The 20,677-nt window shown below is 46.7% G+C and overlaps 1 protein-coding gene across 3 annotated transcripts in view; it reads right to left on the bottom strand.

Annotated features, from left to right (window-relative positions):
* Nucleotides 1–20,677, bottom strand: part of MYO5B (myosin VB) — a 307,859-nt gene that overhangs the window by 23,761 nt on the left and 263,421 nt on the right. The window contains exons 27-30 of one of the 3 annotated variants that reach the window (XM_080973376.1): nt 18,946–19,011; nt 8,754–8,993; nt 7,891–7,991; nt 2,078–2,155 (exon numbers count right to left, since the gene is read on the bottom strand). In XM_080973376.1, the coding sequence (XP_080829502.1) occupies nt 2,078–2,155; nt 7,891–7,991; nt 8,754–8,993; nt 18,946–19,011 (485 nt within the window). The remainder of the gene's footprint in view (nt 1–2,077; nt 2,156–7,890; nt 7,992–8,753; nt 8,994–18,945; nt 19,012–20,677) is intronic. The other 2 variants (XM_080973377.1, XM_080973378.1) reach the window with 2 other exon arrangements.

The following is a 20,677-nucleotide window of genomic DNA, read 5'->3' on the forward strand; positions in this document are numbered from 1 at the left end:
GGTGTGCTGGTAAGGTTAACGTTTGGTAAGCTAAATTGATTCTTAAAGGTGCCAATTAGAGTCTGCTAAATTGAAACCTCTGCTACTTAACCCCCTCCCCCAAAAAAACCTTTCACAAGAGATTCTAAAAGCAAGGCTGCAAACATTCATCAATCTGTTCTGACAGCCTGATCTAGGCAGGAGGTAGAACCCTAAGGTTTTGAGTAGGTTGAACCACTTCACACTGCAAGTGTGTGTGGGGGGGGATGCCTTCAGAATTCTTCCCCATGTTTTTTAAAGGCTCCCTGTGCTTGTTTTATCAGCACATATACCTTAAAAAGGCCTCCCCACAAACAGAAAATCAGAGCAGCCTTCTCTCTGATTTACTAGTTTTCTACTTGCAGATAGCTGGAGTCTGAAGTGGTACAGTCCACTCCTCGGGACTCTACCTGCAAATGTAGACTCAGCGGTTTCTAGACACTGAGTTTACTAATATAGGATTGTGATCAGCAGCGAGGCAACCTGGGAAGCTATTCAAGGGTCAAGCAGCTTTGGCCCAGGTTCCAAAGGCATCCTTGTAGGTGGACTTCTTGACATGACTGGCTCACTCCCTGGGAAAAAGTTTGCCTGGGTACCAACATGCCAGACTGCTGCGAGGTGGTTTTGTGTATGTAGGCTACTATAAACCGAATTCAACAACAGCAACAAAAAATCAGCATGCTGAAAGCTGGATTTGGGCTAAAACAGTAGGACACAGTAGTGCAAAGATGTGAAATGCTGGGATGTTTGAGATAGAAACCAGCACATGGTAAGGGACACCGGCAGTTGCAATGCAACTGAATTACTGCATGCATAAAGCTCTTTGTGGCTGCCTTAGTCAAGATTCATACAAAAGACATCTCTGCACAAGGCATGCTATACCTGCTAGGTTGTCAGTGCCAGATTATGGGCTCTACTTTAAGAAAGGAGATGGCACGTACGGAAGATATGCTTAAGGTCCGCAAAATCCTGAACTGGCCCTTCTGTTCATATCCAGGCTTTGTGTGCATTTCCACATGCACAAGCAAAGGCAACACTTGCCTTCTAAGAATCTCAGCACTAGATTTAAATACAAGAGCAGGTTTTTTAGACCTCGTAGATGTGTGAGAGAAAAAGGCTTGGAAGCACTTTCATGCCCTTGACTTGTCCTCTTTTCTCCTCAGCTGTGCTGTTCCTTACAAAAAAACACACCAAATACCCCCCCCCCCACTCCCTAGTAATAATGGGAATGGAATAAACTGAAAACGTAAGATACTTAGAAAATTGATCGGAGGCTTTTGCATCTACAACTCGCTAGTGTGTGAAATAACATCTGTACAACTGGAACAAGTGACAAGGTGCCTCGGGAAAATATGAAGATATATGGCTGAAATCATTCTTTTATTTCACTACCATATCAAATTGATGATAGAGTAGTGTACAGAAATTGAAATAGTGACTATCTGTATTAGTCACACACAATGATATACTGCAATATGCATGCATGCTGAAGGGTGTGCAACATTTGATGCCCAGAAGAAACATTTTAAAAGTTTTGCATAAATATCCAAGAAATAAGCTACTGTATGCAAATATCCTTAATTACCATTATTTATTCTAGAGGAAGAACTACCTTAGCCACTTTAAGAAAAAAAGAGACACACACACTCCTCAGATTTAGGGCTGGCTAGCCCTGGCAGGCGACCGTTTCCACTCTAGAAAACTCAAAACTAATTTAGCTGGCTGGCCAGCACCCAGAAGTTGCCAACAGGATGCCCATGGATGCTCGTGTGCCCACCATTATTTGTTGATGAGTGATAGTTGATGCTATCAATCAATCAATCAATCAATCAGTCCAGCCTGTCTCTTGTATCCCTCACACACAGATCTGGTTCCAGTCACTACCCAAGTGGCAAAGCTGGACTTGACATCAAAACAGCTCCAAAGGAATCCAGTTTGGGGTCTTTGTGAATTATGTCCATTTCCAGTTCCACATGAAAGTGAGGGGAAGGAGAAACACTGGAAAGAGACAGTAGGAAAAGGTCCGAAAGGAGAAGGAAAAGATGTAAAAGTATTTGACCTGGCAACTTGCTTTAGACCCTGATAGGCCAAGCCGAGCTCTCCATCTTCATTCAGATACCCCCAGTCCTCAGTCTTGCTAGAAAGAAAGGACAGAGGAAAGGGAAACAGAAGTGGACAGGAAAGAAAGATAAAAGAAGTGTCAGCTGCAAGAGATGGGAAGAATAAGGAGGCCTCAACTGCATTCAAGCAGACAAGCCCTGTGCCAACATTACAATCCACACATTGTAGTGGGCAAGATTGGGGGGAGGAAAATCATGACTGCACCTGCTGTTATGCACCTCTATGGAAATATTATCATTAATGTGTTGCTATCAGGTGCAATCACGACCACCCCCGCCCCCACTGCTTGATGTCTGCACAGAATTGCAGTTTTTAAAGAAAAAGCACCATTACAGTAAGGTGATAATGCTGTGAATCACCCATCCCACATGTTACAACTTTGTCAGTCTTGTTAAGAACAGTTTTCTGGCATCTTACCCTCAAAACCCACCCAAGAAATTCTCTCTCTCTCCTCTCTCTCTCTCTCTCTCTCTCTCTCACACACACACACACACACATACACATACACACACCCCTCCTCCAATGGCCGACATTAATAGGAGAGTGTTGACAACTAGGAGATCACATCTGCCCCAATGTCAAACCTGAGCTGTATTTCACATAAAGAGGTGTACAGAAGAGCATTTTTCAGTTGCTAAACAAATGCAGAGACATATGCTACTTTGGCAAACCTTGATTATACTGAGAATATAGCAACTGACTGTGTCCGAGTCCATAAAGGGCCTGAATTTTAGTGCTAGGGCCCTTAAAAACTGCCCAGCTGGTTTGAGTGTAGCAGCTGCAGTCACATTTTCTTATTCCAGCTGTGGCTTAAGAGAGATGGGTCAAGCAAGGACCAGCCATGGTCCTTTGGCACAACATCATCAGCAACATCATCTGCTTAGCAACAGAACACTTGCCCATTTATGTTCAATGAGTTGCAGTGCTCTCAACTACCGCAAATTCAGATATTACAAAAGGGAAGAAGAGCAATTAACTGAAGAACTGGGTCTCGCTGCCACATTAGGGGCACCATGGGAGACGCACCCCTTCGCTCTGCGAGAAAAATGGGTTGCCTCACTGCCCTGAAATAAAGCAACCGAGATGCTCAAAAACAATTCCAGCTTTGCGATGCTGGCACCCTCCCACCATTTTATACTGTTCCACTCGTCTCCTCTGAGTGTTAATGCTACAGCTCAAATCAGGAGCAGACTCAAACAGATGCCTCCCCGCAAGCAATGGCTCTACCGAAGAGAAAATTATGGGGAAAATATGTTATGGAACACGTACAAACTATTGGAGAGGTATGTCCTATTGTCACCAGTTTTGTTACCTGGTTCCTGGGACAGTCGCAGTAGGTGCATTTGGGCTGCCAGCATAAAAACTGGTACAATCCCTGTGCTGGCTAGGCAGGTCATTGAATCATTGAATTGTAGAATTGTAAGGGACCACAAGGGTCATCTAGTCCAACCCCCAGAAATGCAGAAATCTTTTGCCCAACATGAGGCTTGAACCCACAGCCATAAGATGAAGAGTCTCATGCTCTACTGACTGAGCTATCCCCCTACCCCTAGTTTGGCACACAGCTGACATTTGTAGAAGGAAGCCAAACCCGCCCCCCCCCAATTCCTGGATTATTGTGGAATGAAACAAATCCAAGGACATGCCATTAGCCTTGAATATAAAGTCTGGTAAATGACAAGCCCTGGGCATTTATAACTCCTGAACCTCCATTTGCAAATGGAAAGCAGTTAGGGCTTGCATCCATCAAGGAAGCAAACCCCTGTGGAGGCATCTCTCTTGAGCTTATGCTTTTAAATTGATATTGTCCTGCTGTTTATGAGCTGATCTGACAGAAAGGAAACATTCACAGAGTAGATCTACAGAGTGGAAACATGCAGATTGTGGAAGAAAAGGCTGCTTAAGGACTGTAGGCAACATGCAAAATTACTTGGGGGCAGGGGTAGCCAATGTAGTGCTGGTGAACTCCCAACTCCCATGAACCCCAGTCAAAAGTAAGGGATGATGGAGTTGTAGTCCGACAACACCTGGAAGGGCTCCAGGTTGACTTTCTGTGTTTTAAAGATGCCGAAGTCTGTTGCAAAACAGACCACAAGCTTTTTAGATGCATCAGCAACAAGAGTTCAGGACAGAGAGCTGAACGGCAGTGATTGTCAAATGGACTGGAATTCAAGAAACTTGGCCAGTTGCCAAGGATTCCCAGTATGGATCCCACTCTGAGTTCCACTTTCTAAGAGAGTGGTTTGGTAGCCTTCTCTAGTGAGCGGCTGGTGACTTGTGACTAAACGGCAAGAAGAACTTTCTGGCAGTAAGAGCTGTTCGACAGTGGAATAGACTCCCTCGGGAGATGGTGGATTCTCCTTCACTGGAGGTTTTTAGGGAGAGGTTGGATGGCCATCTGCTATGGATGCTTTAGTTGAGATTTCTGCATTTCAGGGGGTTGGACTAGATGACCCTTGGTGTCCCTTCCAACTCTACAATTCTATGATTCCCAGCAACAGCTTCTCTCTACACATCTCTGCAAAATTGGATTTGGGAAGCCATCGTTTTCTTTTAATTATTATTTTCAAAGAACGGTTTAATTGAACAACATAAAATAAAAAGTGAAAATAAAGAAAAGGTATACTATTATCATTGGACGAGTTCCTTTGCTTCCACAACATTTACAAACCCAGATGATAGCTTAAGTTTGTAGAAGGCAGGAAAGGTGATGGGATCTGGGGAATACTATGAACATGGAGCTATCTAATTACAGTCAAATAAGTATTTAGATTGCTTGCAGCAATTTTATGAATGTTCCAGCTTTATCTATCCAGTCTCCCCCCTCCCCATCTATTCTCTCCCTCTTTCGTTTTAGCGTGCTTTCATGGATAAAGGGATGGGAGGATACTCATGGGAGTGATGTAAATCTCTCTCCCTCTTTTCTGTTATTGTAAAAGGAAGACACAAATTCAGGGTATTAAGCTCAGTCTGCAGGAAACCTGTAATCAAAGAGGAATCATGGCTGAGAGTTAAGATACAAATTTAGCAGCTAATGTGGGTGATGGGCTTCCAAGGACACAAGATGTGTATATATTAGCTCATTTTACCATTATAAAGCTGGTGGTTTGCTTTTCTTTAACACTTTTTCCAGCCTCGGGGGAAACAGCTTGGCAGCCCTCCTATTAAACATCTTTCCTCAGCATGGTCTATGAATTATTACTTTGATGTAAGTAGTGCTTATAAGTCTCCTGTACTGCTACAAAAGCTATATTCCACTGTAGCTTTGACACAGAAGGCGTTCCAACCACTCTGCAACACGGTGGATTGAACTAGTTAAGTCTCGAGCCAGGAACACCATATCCTAATGTTGGATTTGAACGATACCTTTTCTGTATAAGCAAACTCAGCATTGATGTGACTGGTGTCGGGGAAAGGCCACGGCTCATTGGCAGAGCATCAATACTGGGAATCACCAGGCAGGACTGGGAGAGACCCCAGTCTAAAATCCTGCAGTCTAAAATCCTGAAAGTCAGTGTGAACAATACTGAGCTAGATGGACCAGTATAAGGCATCTTCCTAATAACAATAACAACAATAATAATTTTATTATTTGTACCCAGCCCATCTGACTGGGCGGCTTCCAGCACATGCAAAAACATCAAACATTAAAAACTGTCCCAATACAGGGCTGCCTTCAGATGTCTTCTAAAGGTTTTATAGTTACTTGTCTTCTTGACATCTGATGGGAGGGTGTTCCACATAGCAGGCGCAACTACCAAGAAGGCCCTGTCGGGATTCACAGAATGCTGTGTGAGATAGCAAGTCTGCAGGCTTGAGTTTGCTAGCTGATGCAACTGGCTGATTGCATCAGCCTGCAATACTTTCTATGGAATTGCTGGGTCAGAATGACTCAACAGTAATGTGCTGTCAGTTGATTGGCTGTCATTGGTTTAAAAGGGAAACCTGTCCAGCAGTAAAGGGGTGGTGTAGAGGAGTGTAGTCAGAGAGAGAGAGTTAGAGGTCTTCCTATTTGCCTTAAGGTGCAGCCAGATACTCTATTTGACTGTATGAACTGCTCGTGTATTATAGCCTGTAGATATTTGTATATATAAAGGTAAAGGGACCCCTGACCATTAGGTCCAGTTGTAACCGACTCTGGGGTTGCGGCGCTCATCTCGCTTTACTGGCCGAGGGAGCCGGCATACAGCTTCCGGGTCATGTGGTCAGCATGACTAAGCCACTTCTGGCGAACCAGAGCAGCACACAGAAACGCTGTTTACCTTCCCGCAGGAGCGGTACCTATTTATCTACTTGCCATTTGACATGCTTTCAAATTGCTAGGTTGGCAGGAGCAGGGACCAAGCAACGGGAGCTCACCCCGTCGCGGGGATTCAAACTGCCGACCTTTTGATCGGCAAGCCCTAGGCTCTGTGGTTTAGACCACAGCGCCACCCGTGTCCCATATTTGTATATATAGCTCACAATAAATATACTGCACTGAAGAACCTGGAACGCTGAGCATTTCTGCTAAAGTGCTGCAAAGAATTCGCGACAGGCCCTCTGCCTGGTTCCCTGTAACTTTGCTTCTCACAGCGAGGGAACCAGCAGAAGGCCCTCCAAGGAGGAAGGCCCTTGGAGCTAGATCTCAGTGGCCAGGCTGAGCTTGTGACATTTTAACTGTTGTACGTTATCCTGAGTAATGCGTATGCATTAGAAGGGAGGGACATACATGTCTGGGGGAGGGAAGGACACCCAACTGGCATTTTAAAATATCTATCTGTCTATCTGCCCATCCACATAAAAAGGAAGTAACTTTGGAGGTAAGAAAACAGTAGACAATGCAAGGGGATCAAGATGTAAGAAACAGTGTCCTGTTTGCAACATATTTCTTTCCTATCCGCAAAAAAAAGCTCAGGTTTGTTATTTCAAACTAATTCACATGACCAACTTGGCATGATGAAGGAGCAGTCTGAGTAGTCCATTGTCAAAACCTGGCGTGCAAAGTGGTCAACTCATTATGTATCTAATTTGCAATGCAAGCACCATCACTGCAAAGCTAGCGAAGGAGGGCTTAAGGAGCCTTCCTCGTTATTGGGTCCTTAGATGTTGTTGGGGCTACAGTCCACATCATCCCCTGTTAGGGGTGATGGGAGCTGTGATGTAAAAAATACCCGAGGACACAGTTTTGACTTGCAATCTCTATGTGTGTAAGAAGGGTCACACAACTGCTTTACCGCGGGCCTAATTCTGTACTTCCACCCCCCTCCCAATTTCATTTCTCAGTACAACTCACCAGGCCATGCAAATTGGCCCCATATCTTCAACAGTTAAAGCCAAGTTTAGAAAAAAAATTCTTCAGAACCTTTCTAGGAACAATGCAATTCTTTTTTTAAAAACAACAACTCCCTCTTGCTTTTTGAGCTTCTCTCAGATACCATTGAAACATTTCTGAGTTGTTCTCCACAATGTATGAGGTCTAGAAATTTATTTTAGGGAAAGGGAAGCCAAGATGCTCAGGATACCAATATCCCATGAAACAGCAGATTCTGTGCTTGTGTGAAAAGGCCACAAACAAGAAGGATACACACTGAACAGTTTGTAGTTTGATGCTTCTGTAATAAGAGGCAATCCATATTTTTGTTTACGATTGTACCTGTTGCTGGCACCCTGCAACTGATGACGCCCCCCTCAGTTACTTAGAAATGAACAGAGGGTTCAGATTCCAACTTGTGTTGACCAGTAGTAATGGATAAACAAAGACAGGCTTACCGGTTTGTCTGACACACTCCATGATAGGCCTCTATGGCATCTTCTGGATCCACATGCTTGTCACTATTGGGCCAGCTGGTTTGCATGTTGCTGTTTGACTCCTTGAAAAAGAAAAAGCCTACCATGAAATATTTCCTCCCGGTCAATAATTTCCATTTCCCTCCCCACATGCTCTGCTCATTCTACACTGGTCATACATGCAACATTTTTGACATGCAAAAGGTTTCACAATCATTATTATTACATTTGCGACAAGGTACATTCAATGTCTGAAGGAAGTTGGAAAGTGAACTGGAAGGGCCCAGTGGAATTCGGCCTGAAGAGAAGTTAAGAGGAAAGACGGAGGGCAGATTTTCAACACACACCTATTTCGGTTTTATTCCTCCAAAGAAACCTGGGAGTTGTAGTTTAGTGAGAACACCAAGAATTATCTTTTAAGATTCCTCTAGCTCACCTCACGAAAATATGATGGGAAAAATGAATGATTACTACACCAATTTAATATGAAGAATGGAAATTGGTGGCTGAGCCATCCTAGAACTGAGAAACCAGAACTGAAAAGGGGAAATTCATATTTTGTAAAATGGACCGGGACGATGACGACAGGGGATTGGTCACTTACATTTGCCCAGACCCTTCTTCTGATCACTTTGTCTTTGATATCAGTTCAGTCAATGCAGACAGACAGCAATGCAACTTGGAACAATTTGTTTCAAAAGAATCCTCCTGACCGTTTTTGGTTTTGGACTTGCCGTAAACCACTGTGCCCGACCATTGAGATACAGTGATAGTTGGCAACATGGTGAAAAGAAAGCACACACAAACACACACAAATGGAAGGACCTGCTTTTCTTGTCCATTACCATATTTCTGCCTGCATCTTTTTGCTGGGCTGCCTTTATAATCTGTGTCCTGAGAATAAGCACCTCTTCCTTCCGCACTTCCAGCTCTTCGTTAGCAGACTTGAGCTGATTCAGGAGGAGGCTGTAACTGTCGTGGACATCGTTAGAAGAGTTGTTCTGGGCCACCCGATCCACTATAGCTTTCCTCAGCTCGTTAAGGTCATTTTTCAGTTTCTTGTTCTCAGATTCTAACTCTTGCCTCTATTGAAAATGACATTTGAAAAGTCACCCCCACTTAATCATTTCTAGAACTGCTGCTCTTGTTTTTCTCATTCCTTTGGAGCAGCGCACGGTAACAAAAAGCACAATGGGATGATCAGCCAGACTCAGCAAGTTTAACTGCGTATGAACACAACTGCATGCACTTCTTAGCGATTAACAGGCCCAGTCCTACCATTAGGCAGACTGAGGCGGCCGCTTCAGGCAGCAGATTTTGGGTGTCATGAAAGAGCAGCCAATTGTTAAGTTACTTAATTTGTTGCATTTGTAATTTTACTGCCATTGTGGGAGAGAGGTACTGGTGGGGTTTTGTACTTCAGGTGTCAAAATAACTTGGTTGGCCTTTTGCTGCCATTTGCTGCTCTGCTTCAGGCGGCAAAATGTCTTGGACTGGCTCTGGCTATTTAATCTTCCTCAGATTGTACCAGCATGTAAAAAGGCGCTGAGAACCTGTAAACCATTTTGAAATCAAGGTACAAAGAAACCATCTCCCACAGAATGCATAAGCAAAACCTTCTCAGAGAGGTCAGAGGGGCAATTAAAAGCCACATGTTATAAATTTTAATGAGTACAATATAAATTAAATCGCAACTACAGAGAAAAAAGAGGCCTTTGAGGTTTGTCCTGAATCTTGTTTTTCCTAGGGCCTTAGCCGGGTGTGGGGGAGTATTCTTCCTGCCTTGCCCTCAATGGAGTCAGTGGCCAAATATTTCTTGAGAGTAGGGATGGTGAATCTGCAAATTTTGTTTTCTCTTAGTTTCTCATTTTTCCAAACTTAAATTCAATTCTCCACATTTTCATATCAGCATGTGATTAAAAAAAAAGTTTTCACAAAAATTCTTCAGGTGTGTATTTTACCAGCTATGGCTGATACATCAGCTATGGTTGTTCTTGGACAGGGAAAGGCTGGCCACGGTTATCCATCCTTTGGTAACCTCAAGACTCGGTTTTTGGAACATGCTGTAGGCTGGGCTACCCTTGGGCCTCATCCAGAGGCTTCAGTTGATGGAGACCTGGAATACTGTGTCCTGTTCTGGGCACCACAATTTAAGAAGGATGTTGACAAGCTAGAACGTTTTACAGAGGAGGGCAACTAAGATGATCAAGGGTCTGGAAATCAATCCTTATGAGGAACAGTTGAGGCAGTTGGGTATGTTTAGCCTGGAAAAGAGGAGACTGACAGGAGATATGATAGCCACCTTCAAATATCTCATGGGCTGTCACATGGAAGAGGGAGGAAGTTTGTTTTCTCCTTCTCTGGAGGCTAGGACCCAAACCTATGGCTTCAAGTTACAAGAAAGGCAATTCTGACTGAACAAAAGGAAGAACTTTATGACACTAAAAGCTTTTAGACAGTGGAACAGACTCCCTTGGGAGGTTGTGGACTCTCCTTCCTTGGAGGTTTTTAACCAGAGGTTGGGTGGTCTTCTGCCATTATGATCTACTTGAGACCCCTGCTTTGCACGGGATTGGAATGGATGACCCTCAGAGTTCTTTCCAACTCTACAATTCTATAGTTTTATGATTCTATACTCATATTCACCAGGAGCCATTCCACTTGAGGTCAGAACAGCTGAACTGGACTTTCGGTGCCTACTGAATACTTCTATTATTGTTATTATTATATCACCAGCATTTTAATTGAAATTCGATTTTACAGTTTTAACTGATTTTTTTTACTTTACATCTTTGTAAACCACTTAGGTGTAGTTAGGTGACATATAAATTGTTTAAATAAATAAATAAAATAATCAAGCATTCAGAAGCAGAACGTTGGCTTTCATTAAGCATGCCTGAATCTGCTTCCAGGACCGATCTTCTATATTCAGCCCCAAATCTCCTCTTGCCCTAAACTCCATTCTTTGTTCCAATTGTTTTATGGGGAGCTGCGGTCTTATCTGTGAGACAGAAGCTTCCCATTTTATATTTTGCATTCACATAAAGGAGGATGGTGAACGAGACATGAACTCTCTTGGAGAAGGCCTGCTTATTATGGTATTATCTACCATTAACTATTTTTTGTGAGCTGCCAAGAAAACATGAATTATTATGCTGCCTGTCAGGGAACTGCCATCGGAAGGAAGGGAAGTGAAAGGGCTCACACAGGTTGGGAGAGACTCAGCAGCTGAAGAGGGAACCAGTAGGGGGAGAGGAGCTGAGCTGAGGGAAAGTGAGCTGGAGGGATGGCTCAGAGACACTTCCAGCGAAAACAGTGGGGAGGTTTCAGGACCTCCTGTAGGGACACCCACTCCTCGCCGGAAACTGTCACGCAGAGAGTCCAGAAGACGTGTTTCCGTTAAGGAGCTTTTATGTTGGAAGCGATTCCGAAAGCAACCACTGTCGGAATCTGCCAGCGACTGACGGAGCCATGTTTAAGGGGCTCCGTTACAGACAGAGGTTTGCAAACTTGACCAAACTCTGAGGGACTAGGATTTTACACACAAGCAGCTCATCGTCCCATCACAGCATTCCGACAGTCTCCGTGAGCAGCTTGTGCAGGAGAAGGCATCATGAGCAACCCAGCCGGAACCGGAGAAGCAGGAGCTGGAGCGGGTCCAAGCCTGGAAGAAAGGTACCGGGTGTTGGAGGTCCAGCTAGCGCTGCAGACGGCGAGGCTTGAGGAGAGGAGGGCTCAGGATGCAGACAAAAAGGGGAAAGACACCCAGCTCGTCAGAAAGGTACCAGGATTGGTGCAGAAGTTTGGGGGGGAGCCTAAAGACTATCATGGCTTTCGGACAGAGATGCAATATGCCCTCAATCTGCAGTTTGATGAATTCCCTGACGAGGAATCACGAGTGGCTTTCGTGATTGGGCATCTTGAAAAGGGGGCGAGAGACTGGGTTAGACCCCTGATGGCAGCGAATAGTGACGTCCTAAAGGACACGATGAAGTTCTTTCGCGCCATGGATCTGATGTTTTCCAGCGATATTGAACAGGGAGTGGTCCGCAGACAGTTAATGGCTTGCAAACAGGGGAGCCGATCTGTCCGTGAGTACTGGACTGAGTTCACCATGTTGATCCATAAATTGGGGTGGGATCTATCGGCGGAACCCATTCAAATGCTCTTTGAAGAAGGGCTTTCTTCGGCTGTGAAAGACGAACTTTCCCGGGCGCCCAGGGCGGAGTCTATGGACCAGCTGACCAAATCAGCGCTGACCATAGGAGCGCGCCAAGAGGCGAGAGCATTGGAGAGGCGGGAAGGGAAGGGGGAACGTTGGAAGGAGTTCCGCATTCCAGACATTCCAGAGCCAACTTTCCCGCCGGCAGAGCCGATGGAAATCGGAACAGCGCGCGCGCGCGCAGTTTCAAAGCCCAGTGAGGGGGGAAAGAAGGAGGGAAAAGGCGCCCGGAAATGCTATCTCTGCCAACAGCCAGGTCACTTTGCCAGAGTCTGCCCCCAGAGGAAGGAATGGCAAGGGATGGTAGGAGCTGTGGAGGGAAGAGAGGAAGAAATACCGAAGCAAGTAAAAGCCAACGCCTGGCTGCCACCGTCGGGGCACAGCAGCCAGGCCAAAGAGCAGTGAAAGTGCCCACGCCAGAACCTCCTAAACCCGCCCTAGTGATAGAAGTGGCGCTAGAGCTGCCAAACGGACACCCTCTAAAGATAAAGGCGCTGTTGGACTCAGGCAGCTCCTGCAATTTCATGAGCAAAGAGTTTGCAGCTGAACACCAGATACAGACGATCCCTTTAAGCAACCCCCTGCAGGTGACCACGATCGATGGCAGGGAGCTGTTGGGAGGAGAAGTCAGCTTGCAGACCGTCCCAATGATAATGAAGGTGGCAAGGCACACCGAACTGATAGCGTTTAATGTGGCCACCTTGGGAGGAGCTCCCATTATATTGGGGATGAGCTGGCTAGCGTTACATGATCCGCTGGTGGGCTGGCATCAGAGAGTGGTTTCTTTTGGTTCAGCACATTGCTTAGAACACTGCAAAGAGGGAAAGGGTTTGGCAGGGGCCCAAGCCACCCTAGCAGGGACTGAAGTAACGGAGAACGTGAAGGTACCACGACAATACGCAGATCTCCGCGACGTCTTCAGCGAAAGGGAAGCTGACCAACTACCCCCGCATAGACCCTTTGACTGTCAAATCAATTTACTCCCTGGGGCACAGCTCCCTGTAGGCAAGCTGTACGCCATGTCAGACAGAGAGATGCAGGAGCTAAGAGAGTTCATTGACAAGAACCTGAAGAGAGGGTTCATCAGAGAGTCCAGGGCGGTGGGGGGCAGCCCAGTGTTTTTTGTGGATAAAAAAAACACGAACAAGCCGAGGCTTGTGTGTGACTTCAGGGCCTTAAATGCAGTGTCAGAACCAGTGGCTTTCCCTATGCCCAGGATTGACGACATTTTGACAAGGGTCAGGAAGGGAAAGATTTTTACTAAACTGGACCTAAGGGGGGCGTACAACCTGATACGAATAAGGAAGGGGGATGAATGGAAAACCACCATGTTCACCCCTTTGGGGGCATTTGAATATTTAGTTATGCCCTTCGGCCTACAAGGAGGCTCCGCGTGCTTTCAATCGTTTATGAACCACGTCCTGGGGCCTTTGCTTTACAAGAATTGTGTGGCCTTCTTAGACGACGTGTTGGTGTATTCTGAGAATGAGGAGCAGCATGTGAGAGACGTCAGAGAAGTGTTGAGCAGGCTGCAAGCCAACCAGCTGTGGGTGAAACTGGAGAAGTGTCAGTTTCATACCAAGGAGGTGGAATTCCTGGGGTATCGCCTGTCAGACAAGGGATTGGCCATGGATCCCGGCAAGGTCCAGGCGGTGCTGGAATGGAAAACACCCAAAACAAGGAAGGATGTGCAGAGGTTCCTAGGATTTGGGAACTTCTATCGTAAGTTCATCCGAAACTTTGCCCACCTGACGGCGCCCATTACGGACTGTCTCAGCAGTAAGAAGAAGTTCGTTTGGACTGAGGAGGCGGAGCGAGCATTTGAGGAACTAAAAAGGGCCTTCGCCTCGGAACAACAACTCCTGCATGTGGATTTACAAAAACCGATGAGAGTGGAAACTGACGCATCAGACAGAGCGATTGGGGCGGTGCTTCTGCAGCCAGGGAAGGAGGAGTCAGAGTGGAGACCGTGTGCCTTTTTTTCGCGAAAGCTGAACAAATCCGAGAGGAACTACACGGTGTATGACCGAGAACTACTAGCCATTCATGAGGCGTTCCGGAGATGGAGGCACCTGCTAATTGGCGCACAACATAAGGTGCAAGTGTGCACTGACCACAAGAACCTAGAGTATTGGAGGACGGCACGAGTGCTCAACCAACGGCAAGTGAGATGGGCCCAGGAGTTCTCCAAATTTAACTTTGAGATTTGTTACGTGCCAGGCCCAGAGAACATTAGGGCGGACGCTCTCTCACGCAAACCTGAATATTTGGAGGGGGAGGGAGCACCCGAAGAGAGACATGTCATTCCAGAGGACCGCTGGGTGTGTGGGGCGGCATTGGTGGGACAAAGAGAACTGGTAGAGGAAACAGAGAATGATGAATACGCCCAGAATAAGCTCAGAGGTCTTAGGGGTGAGGGAGAGGAACCAGGGGGTTTCGAGGAAAGAAATGGAGCTTTGTATTACAAAGGGGCACTGTATATCCCTGAAGGAGACTTAAGGGGGAGGGTACTCAAGCAGTTGCACGACAGCCCCACGGCGGGGCATTTTGGACAACACAAAACCATGTGGTTGGTCACCAGGGAATTTTGGTGGCCTAAGGTGAGGGAAGATGTACGGGAGTATGTAAGAGGGTGTGAGCAATGCCAGCGAGCCAAAGGGGAGAGGCGGGCACCGGCGGGGCTATTAGAACCCTTACCAACCCCAGAACGACCTTGGGAGGCAGTGTCGATAGATTTTATGACTGATCTGCCGAAGTCCAAGGGGAAAACAGCCATCATGGTGGTGGTAGACCTACTAACAAAGATGTGCCACTTTGTAGCCTGCTCGCATGCAGTCACGGCGGAAGAGACAGCGAAGTTATTTGTAGAACACATTTTTAGGTTGCACGGAGTGCCATTGAGGGTGGTCTCAGACCGAGGAAAACAATTTACTTCCAGGTTCTGGAGGAAGCTCATGAGCTTACTGCAGGTGGAGGTCAACTTTTCGACTGCCCGGCACCCTGAAACCAACGGGCAGGCGGAAAGAGCAAACGGTGTCCTCCAGCAATACCTGAGGTGTTATGTCAATGACAGAGAGAATGACTGGGTAGAAAAGTTGGCGCTGGCGGAATTTGCCTACAACAATGCCGAGAATGTGTCCACAGGGATGAGCCCCTTCTTGGCTAATTATGGGTGTCATCCCAGGGGTTTCCCAGGGGGAGAAGGGGAGAGATGGAGCGTCCCGGCAGCCGAGCATTTTGTAGAAGAAATGGAAGCAATCCATCGTCAGCTCCAACTCAACTTAGAAAGGGCGAAGGAAGAATACAAGAGGCAGGCAGACAAGAACCGAAGGGAAGGTGAAACCATAAGGGTGGGAGATAGGGTGTGGCTGTCAACCCAAGGGTTGCCGTTCAAAGGAGGTTGTAAGAAATTAAGACCCAGGAGATTGGGTCCCTTTGAGGTCATTCAACAGGTCAACCCAGTGGCTTTCAGGCTCCGGTTACCCAACCACATGAAACTGCACCCAGTATTTCACAGGTCGTTATTGTCACCGTATGAGGGGGGACGAGAAGGGATGGCCACTCGGGGACCGGTCATAGAAGAAAGGGAATGCAGCAGCCATGTGGCAGAAATCCTCGACGCCAGGTGGAAGGGGGATCAGGTGGAGTATTTGGTAGCGTGGGAAGGAGAACCGGAGTCAGAAAACACTTGGGTAATGGCAGAAGATATCAATGACGAGGTATTGATAGAAACGTTCCATCAAAGGTTCCCAAGGAAACCTCAGCCTGTGGAGAGGTTCCGGAGGGAATACTTTGGGACCACCGATGAGGAGGAGGAGTTGGAAGGATTCTCGGACTCGAAAGGGGAAGGGGAGATGGACTCTGAGGAGGAGGAGTACTTCGAGACCAGGAACCGCAACAGGTGGAGAGAAGTGTTCGGGACATCGGAAGATGAAGGAAGTTCATTCCGGGGTTTTGCCTCCTCACCGCCCGTAGAGGAGGGGGCGAGAGGGGATGAAGGGGGCCCTGGAGGGGAGGTGGATGTCAGGGAACTGCCATCGGAAGGAAGGGAAGTGAAAGGGCTCACACAGGTTGGGAGAGACTCAGCAGCTGAAGAGGGAACCAGTAGGGGGAGAGGAGCTGAGCTGAGGGAAAGTGAGCTGGAGGGATGGCTCAGAGACACTTCCAGCGAAAACAGTGGGGAGGTTTCAGGACCTCCTGTAGGGACACCCACTCCTCGCCGGAAACTGTCACGCAGAGAGTCCAGAAGACGTGTTTCCGTTAAGGAGCTTTTATGTTGGAAGCGATTCCGAAAGCAACCACTGTCGGAATCTGCCAGCGACTGACGGAGCCATGTTTAAGGGGCTCCGTTACAGACAGAGGTTTGCAAACTTGACCAAACTCTGAGGGACTAGGATTTTACACACAAGCAGCTCATCGTCCCATCACACTGCCTATAAACACAATTATTAAATAAATAACTTTTTAACCCCCCCCCCCAGTATATTTACTGTTTCTAAGGGAAACTGTTCCAGAATGACCAAAAATTGCTAAGAATCTTCCTTTTTCCCCACCTCCTTTGGGTGCCCGAAAAATAAATTGTTGCAGTTGATGCACATTAAAGATTTATCTTCAAGTTGCGAACAGCTCACACATTAATCATGAGGCTAACATACAAAAAGAAGTCCAAAATGCAACAATTTCTTTTAAAACCTCTTACTGGAGCAAGAAAAAGGGGTGGAGGTGGGGGGAAAGAGAAGAAAAAACAAATTCTATTTATGTCATCACCATCTGTAAATAATCTTGCACACAGAATAGGCAAATTGGTAGAAGATGACTTAAGAAATGCACTACATTGCCAAAGTGAGGTGGCAGGAGGGAAAGGAATTGGTAGTATATGTATACAGTGGTACCTCGGGTTACATACGCTTCAGGTTACAGACCCCGCTAACCCAGAAATAGTACCTCGGGTTAAGAACTTTGCTTCAGGATGAGAACAGAAATCGCGTGGCAGCGGCGCGGCAGGCCCCATTAGCTGAAGTGGTCCTCCAGGTTAAGAACAGTTTCAGGTTAAGAACGGACCTCCAGAACGAATTAAGTACGTAACCCGAGGTACCACTGTATTTCCTTGATGCTCAGAAAATTGTTAGCCTGAAGAAAATGCAGTGCTCACTTACACCTTGTGCCTTAGGTAAAGGTAAAGGGACCCCTGACCATTAGGTCCAGTCGTGACCGACTCTGGGGTTGCGGTGCTCATCTTGCTTTATTGGCCAAGGGAGCCGGGGTACAGCTTCCGGGTCATGTGGCCAGCATGACTAAGCCGCTTCTGGCGAACCAGAGCAGCGCACAGAAACGCCGTTTACCTTCCCGCCTGGAGCGGTACCTATTTATCTACTTGCACTTTTGATGTGCTTTCGAACTGCTAGGTTGGCAGGAGCAGGGACCGAAAAACAGGAGGTCACCCCATCGCGGGGATTCAAACTGCCAACCTTCTGATCGGCATGATCAGTGTTTGGATAGGCTACTGCAGGGGAATCTCTCATATATGCTGACTTAAGTCCCATGATATAAGAAAGGTGGGATATAAATGTACTAAATAAAATAATGTATGAATCTTCAGAAAACAGGGGCATCCATGATACAGCATCTCTAACAGCTGCCTCAAGGTTGTGGCTGGCATCCATCTGTCTTGAGAGACAACAGAGTGCACCTCTGGGGATGAAGTCAAACCTCTGCGTTAGCAGCACCAAGGTGACCTCCCCGGGATGCAAGCCTGGGCAATGTGGTTGAAGGTCCTGGGCTGCCCAGACGACAAGGCCCACCTGATGTGGTCCAAAGGAAAGCACAGTAAGACATTGGGTACCAGCTTGGCTGCAGGAGTTGCCAGAAGGAGGCGTACAAGGCGCCATCCAACCGCCTTAGGGACTCCACTCCAGATTTGTGCTGCATTTACTCCTTAGCCTTTCCTTCTCCCAAAGACATCCCTCAAGCCAGCAGAGATTTAGGATCAGAGTTTTCCTTCTTCTGGTGGGCTACCTTCCCAGGTTGACGAGCTCCATCTACCCACCCGCTTCCCTCTACAGACCATGCAGAAACTGCCTTCTTGACTGCTGGACCCACTTTGGTCTTGTCCACTCAATCCACTGGAGGCTGTTTGCGTGCAGGAGAAGTCCCTAAATCACCAAGGATTTGAGACCCATTGGCTCCCCTCACCTGGTTTGGCTGGTCAGTCGAAGTCGTTCCCGGGGTGTGGCTGCTGTCGCATGCTGACAGCTTCTAGGAACCACAGGTGATTACTGAGGGCAGGGTACGGACAAACTACCCCAGAAGAAGCACGACGTACCCTCTACCAGAGGTGGACAGGAGGACACAGTCCTTCAACCAACATTTTGAACTGAGCCGAGAAACTCATTGATAGCAAAAGCAGAGTTTTGCCAGCTCATCATCTGCCACATCTGAACCAGACCTAACAGGCAGGGGAGGGCTCTAAAGTCCCTGCAGTGCTCATCCAAGGACTTGGGGAGTCCCAAGAACACCCCAGTTAGAGAATTTATAGGGCACAGAGCACATTGTGCCATAAGATGGCCAAGTCAGTCAGTGGGGCCAGGCTGTGAACAAACAAGACGCCTCTTTTTGTCATAACCAAATGAAAAGGGGACAGAAAGCTGAGCATAGAAAGGAAGACCATGGGACTGTAAATAGTTAAGGCATATTTTGGCGTACCCGTCATGCAGATTTATAGAGACTGGTATCAGCAAAGCTCTTGCAGCTTTTTAGCACCTGAGGTAGGTGAAGAGAAAAAAAATCTATATCCCTGGCCTGCAAATTTCTTTTACCTTCAGACTGTTGTACGCTAGATCCGTATCGCGGTCCAAATCCATTTCGTTCTTCATTTCAATTACCTGGATGGATTAAGGAGAGAGAAAGAGAGAGATTTGATTTGACAAGAGGCTACAGCGGTTAGGCTTTTTGATTGCAGCTCTGGGTCACCTTACAAAATCTGTTGTTTACTGGCAGAGCAATTTGGCCAAGAAAGAAAAGCTGAAAGAGTGAAGGGTGTTTAGTAAACATAGAATCAGATGAGAGGAAAGATAAAAACAATGGGATGGTAAAACAGGGGCACACGCAGAGGGAATCCCTTTTCTCTCTTCTCCTAGTGTCTGTATTATTTATCTGTATCCTATTTGCTGATTCTGTTCTTCCATGCGTAGATGGCAAAAGAGGTAAAATGATGTTGCTGGACAGGGGAGAAAAGAATCTCTGTCGCTAGCACAGGCCTCTGAGCCTGCAAAAAATAAAACAGTAGATAGAGGGTTGAAGCGACTCGTCATATCTTCCCAAAGTGTAGAGATTGCCCGAGGGCAGCATCCAGACATCCCTTCCACAGGATACTAAGGAATGGCATCAGCAGCAAAGGTCAGCTATCAGGCACTTGCCATGTTTCTTTAAGGCAGTCATCTGTAGCTAGCACGAGTGGAAGTTCTTCAGGGCAGTGAACAGGTCTGACCCGGGAGTCTTAACAGTGTTTGTTCAAGACTCTTGGAATAAAAAGGGCAACTGGTGGGGACCAGTGGAAAGGACCCCCTTGGAAGGTGGTGGACTTTCCTTTCTTGGAGGTTTTGGAGCAGAGGTTGGATGGCCATCTCATGTATGCTCTAGCTGAGATTCCTACATTGTAGGGGGTTGGGCTCGATTATTTTTGAGGTCCTTTCCAACTCTGCAATTCTACAATTCTATGAAAGACTGAATTCCTGCTCGTCACCTCTCAATCCCGACAGAATGGCCTCTCAGCCCTGGCTCTAGATAAAAAACTATGGGGAGTTCAAACGAGAATAATAATAATAATAATAATAATAATAATAATTTATTATTTATACCCCGCCCATCTGGCTGGGTTTCCCCAGCCACTCTGGGTGGCTTCCAACAAACACTAAAATACAATAACCTATTAAACATTAAAAGCTTCCCTAAACAGAGCTGCCTTCAGATGTCTTCTAAAAGTTTGGTAGTTATTTTTCTCTTTGACATCTGGTGGGAGGGCGTTCCACAGGGTGGGTGCCACTACTGAGAAGGCCCTCTATCTGGTTCCCTGTAACTTGGCTTCTCGCAGTGAGGGAACCGCCAGAAGGCCCTCGGCGCTGGACCTCAGTGTCTGGGCAGAATGATGGAGGTGGAGACGCTCCTTCAGGTATACTGGACCGAGGCCATTTAGGGCTTTAAAGGTCAGCACCAACATTTTGAATTGTGCTCGGAAACGTATTGGGAGCCAGTACGTTTGAATGAATGAACAATGAATACTTGGAGAAGCAAAGTATTTTTTGTACTTCGGCTGCACTGAATGTACCCACTTCTTGGCAAATGTTGAGATTAGGTAATACAAGAGCTGTTGTGGGATAGTAAGCAGAATGACAAACAAAGACCATGGAGACCCGAATTCAACCCCAGATAAGCTCATTAAGCAACCCTGAGTCAAGTCCTACCTCTCAGCCCACCCCACCTCAGAGGGTTGTTGCCTATCATGATGTTTGAGTAGCATCTGGGAGAGCAAGGTTCAGATCCACACCTAGC

Source organism: Podarcis pityusensis, assembly GCF_964106645.2.
Source record: "Podarcis pityusensis genome assembly, chromosome: 11".
Lineage (NCBI taxonomy): Eukaryota > Metazoa > Chordata > Lepidosauria > Squamata > Lacertidae > Podarcis > Podarcis pityusensis.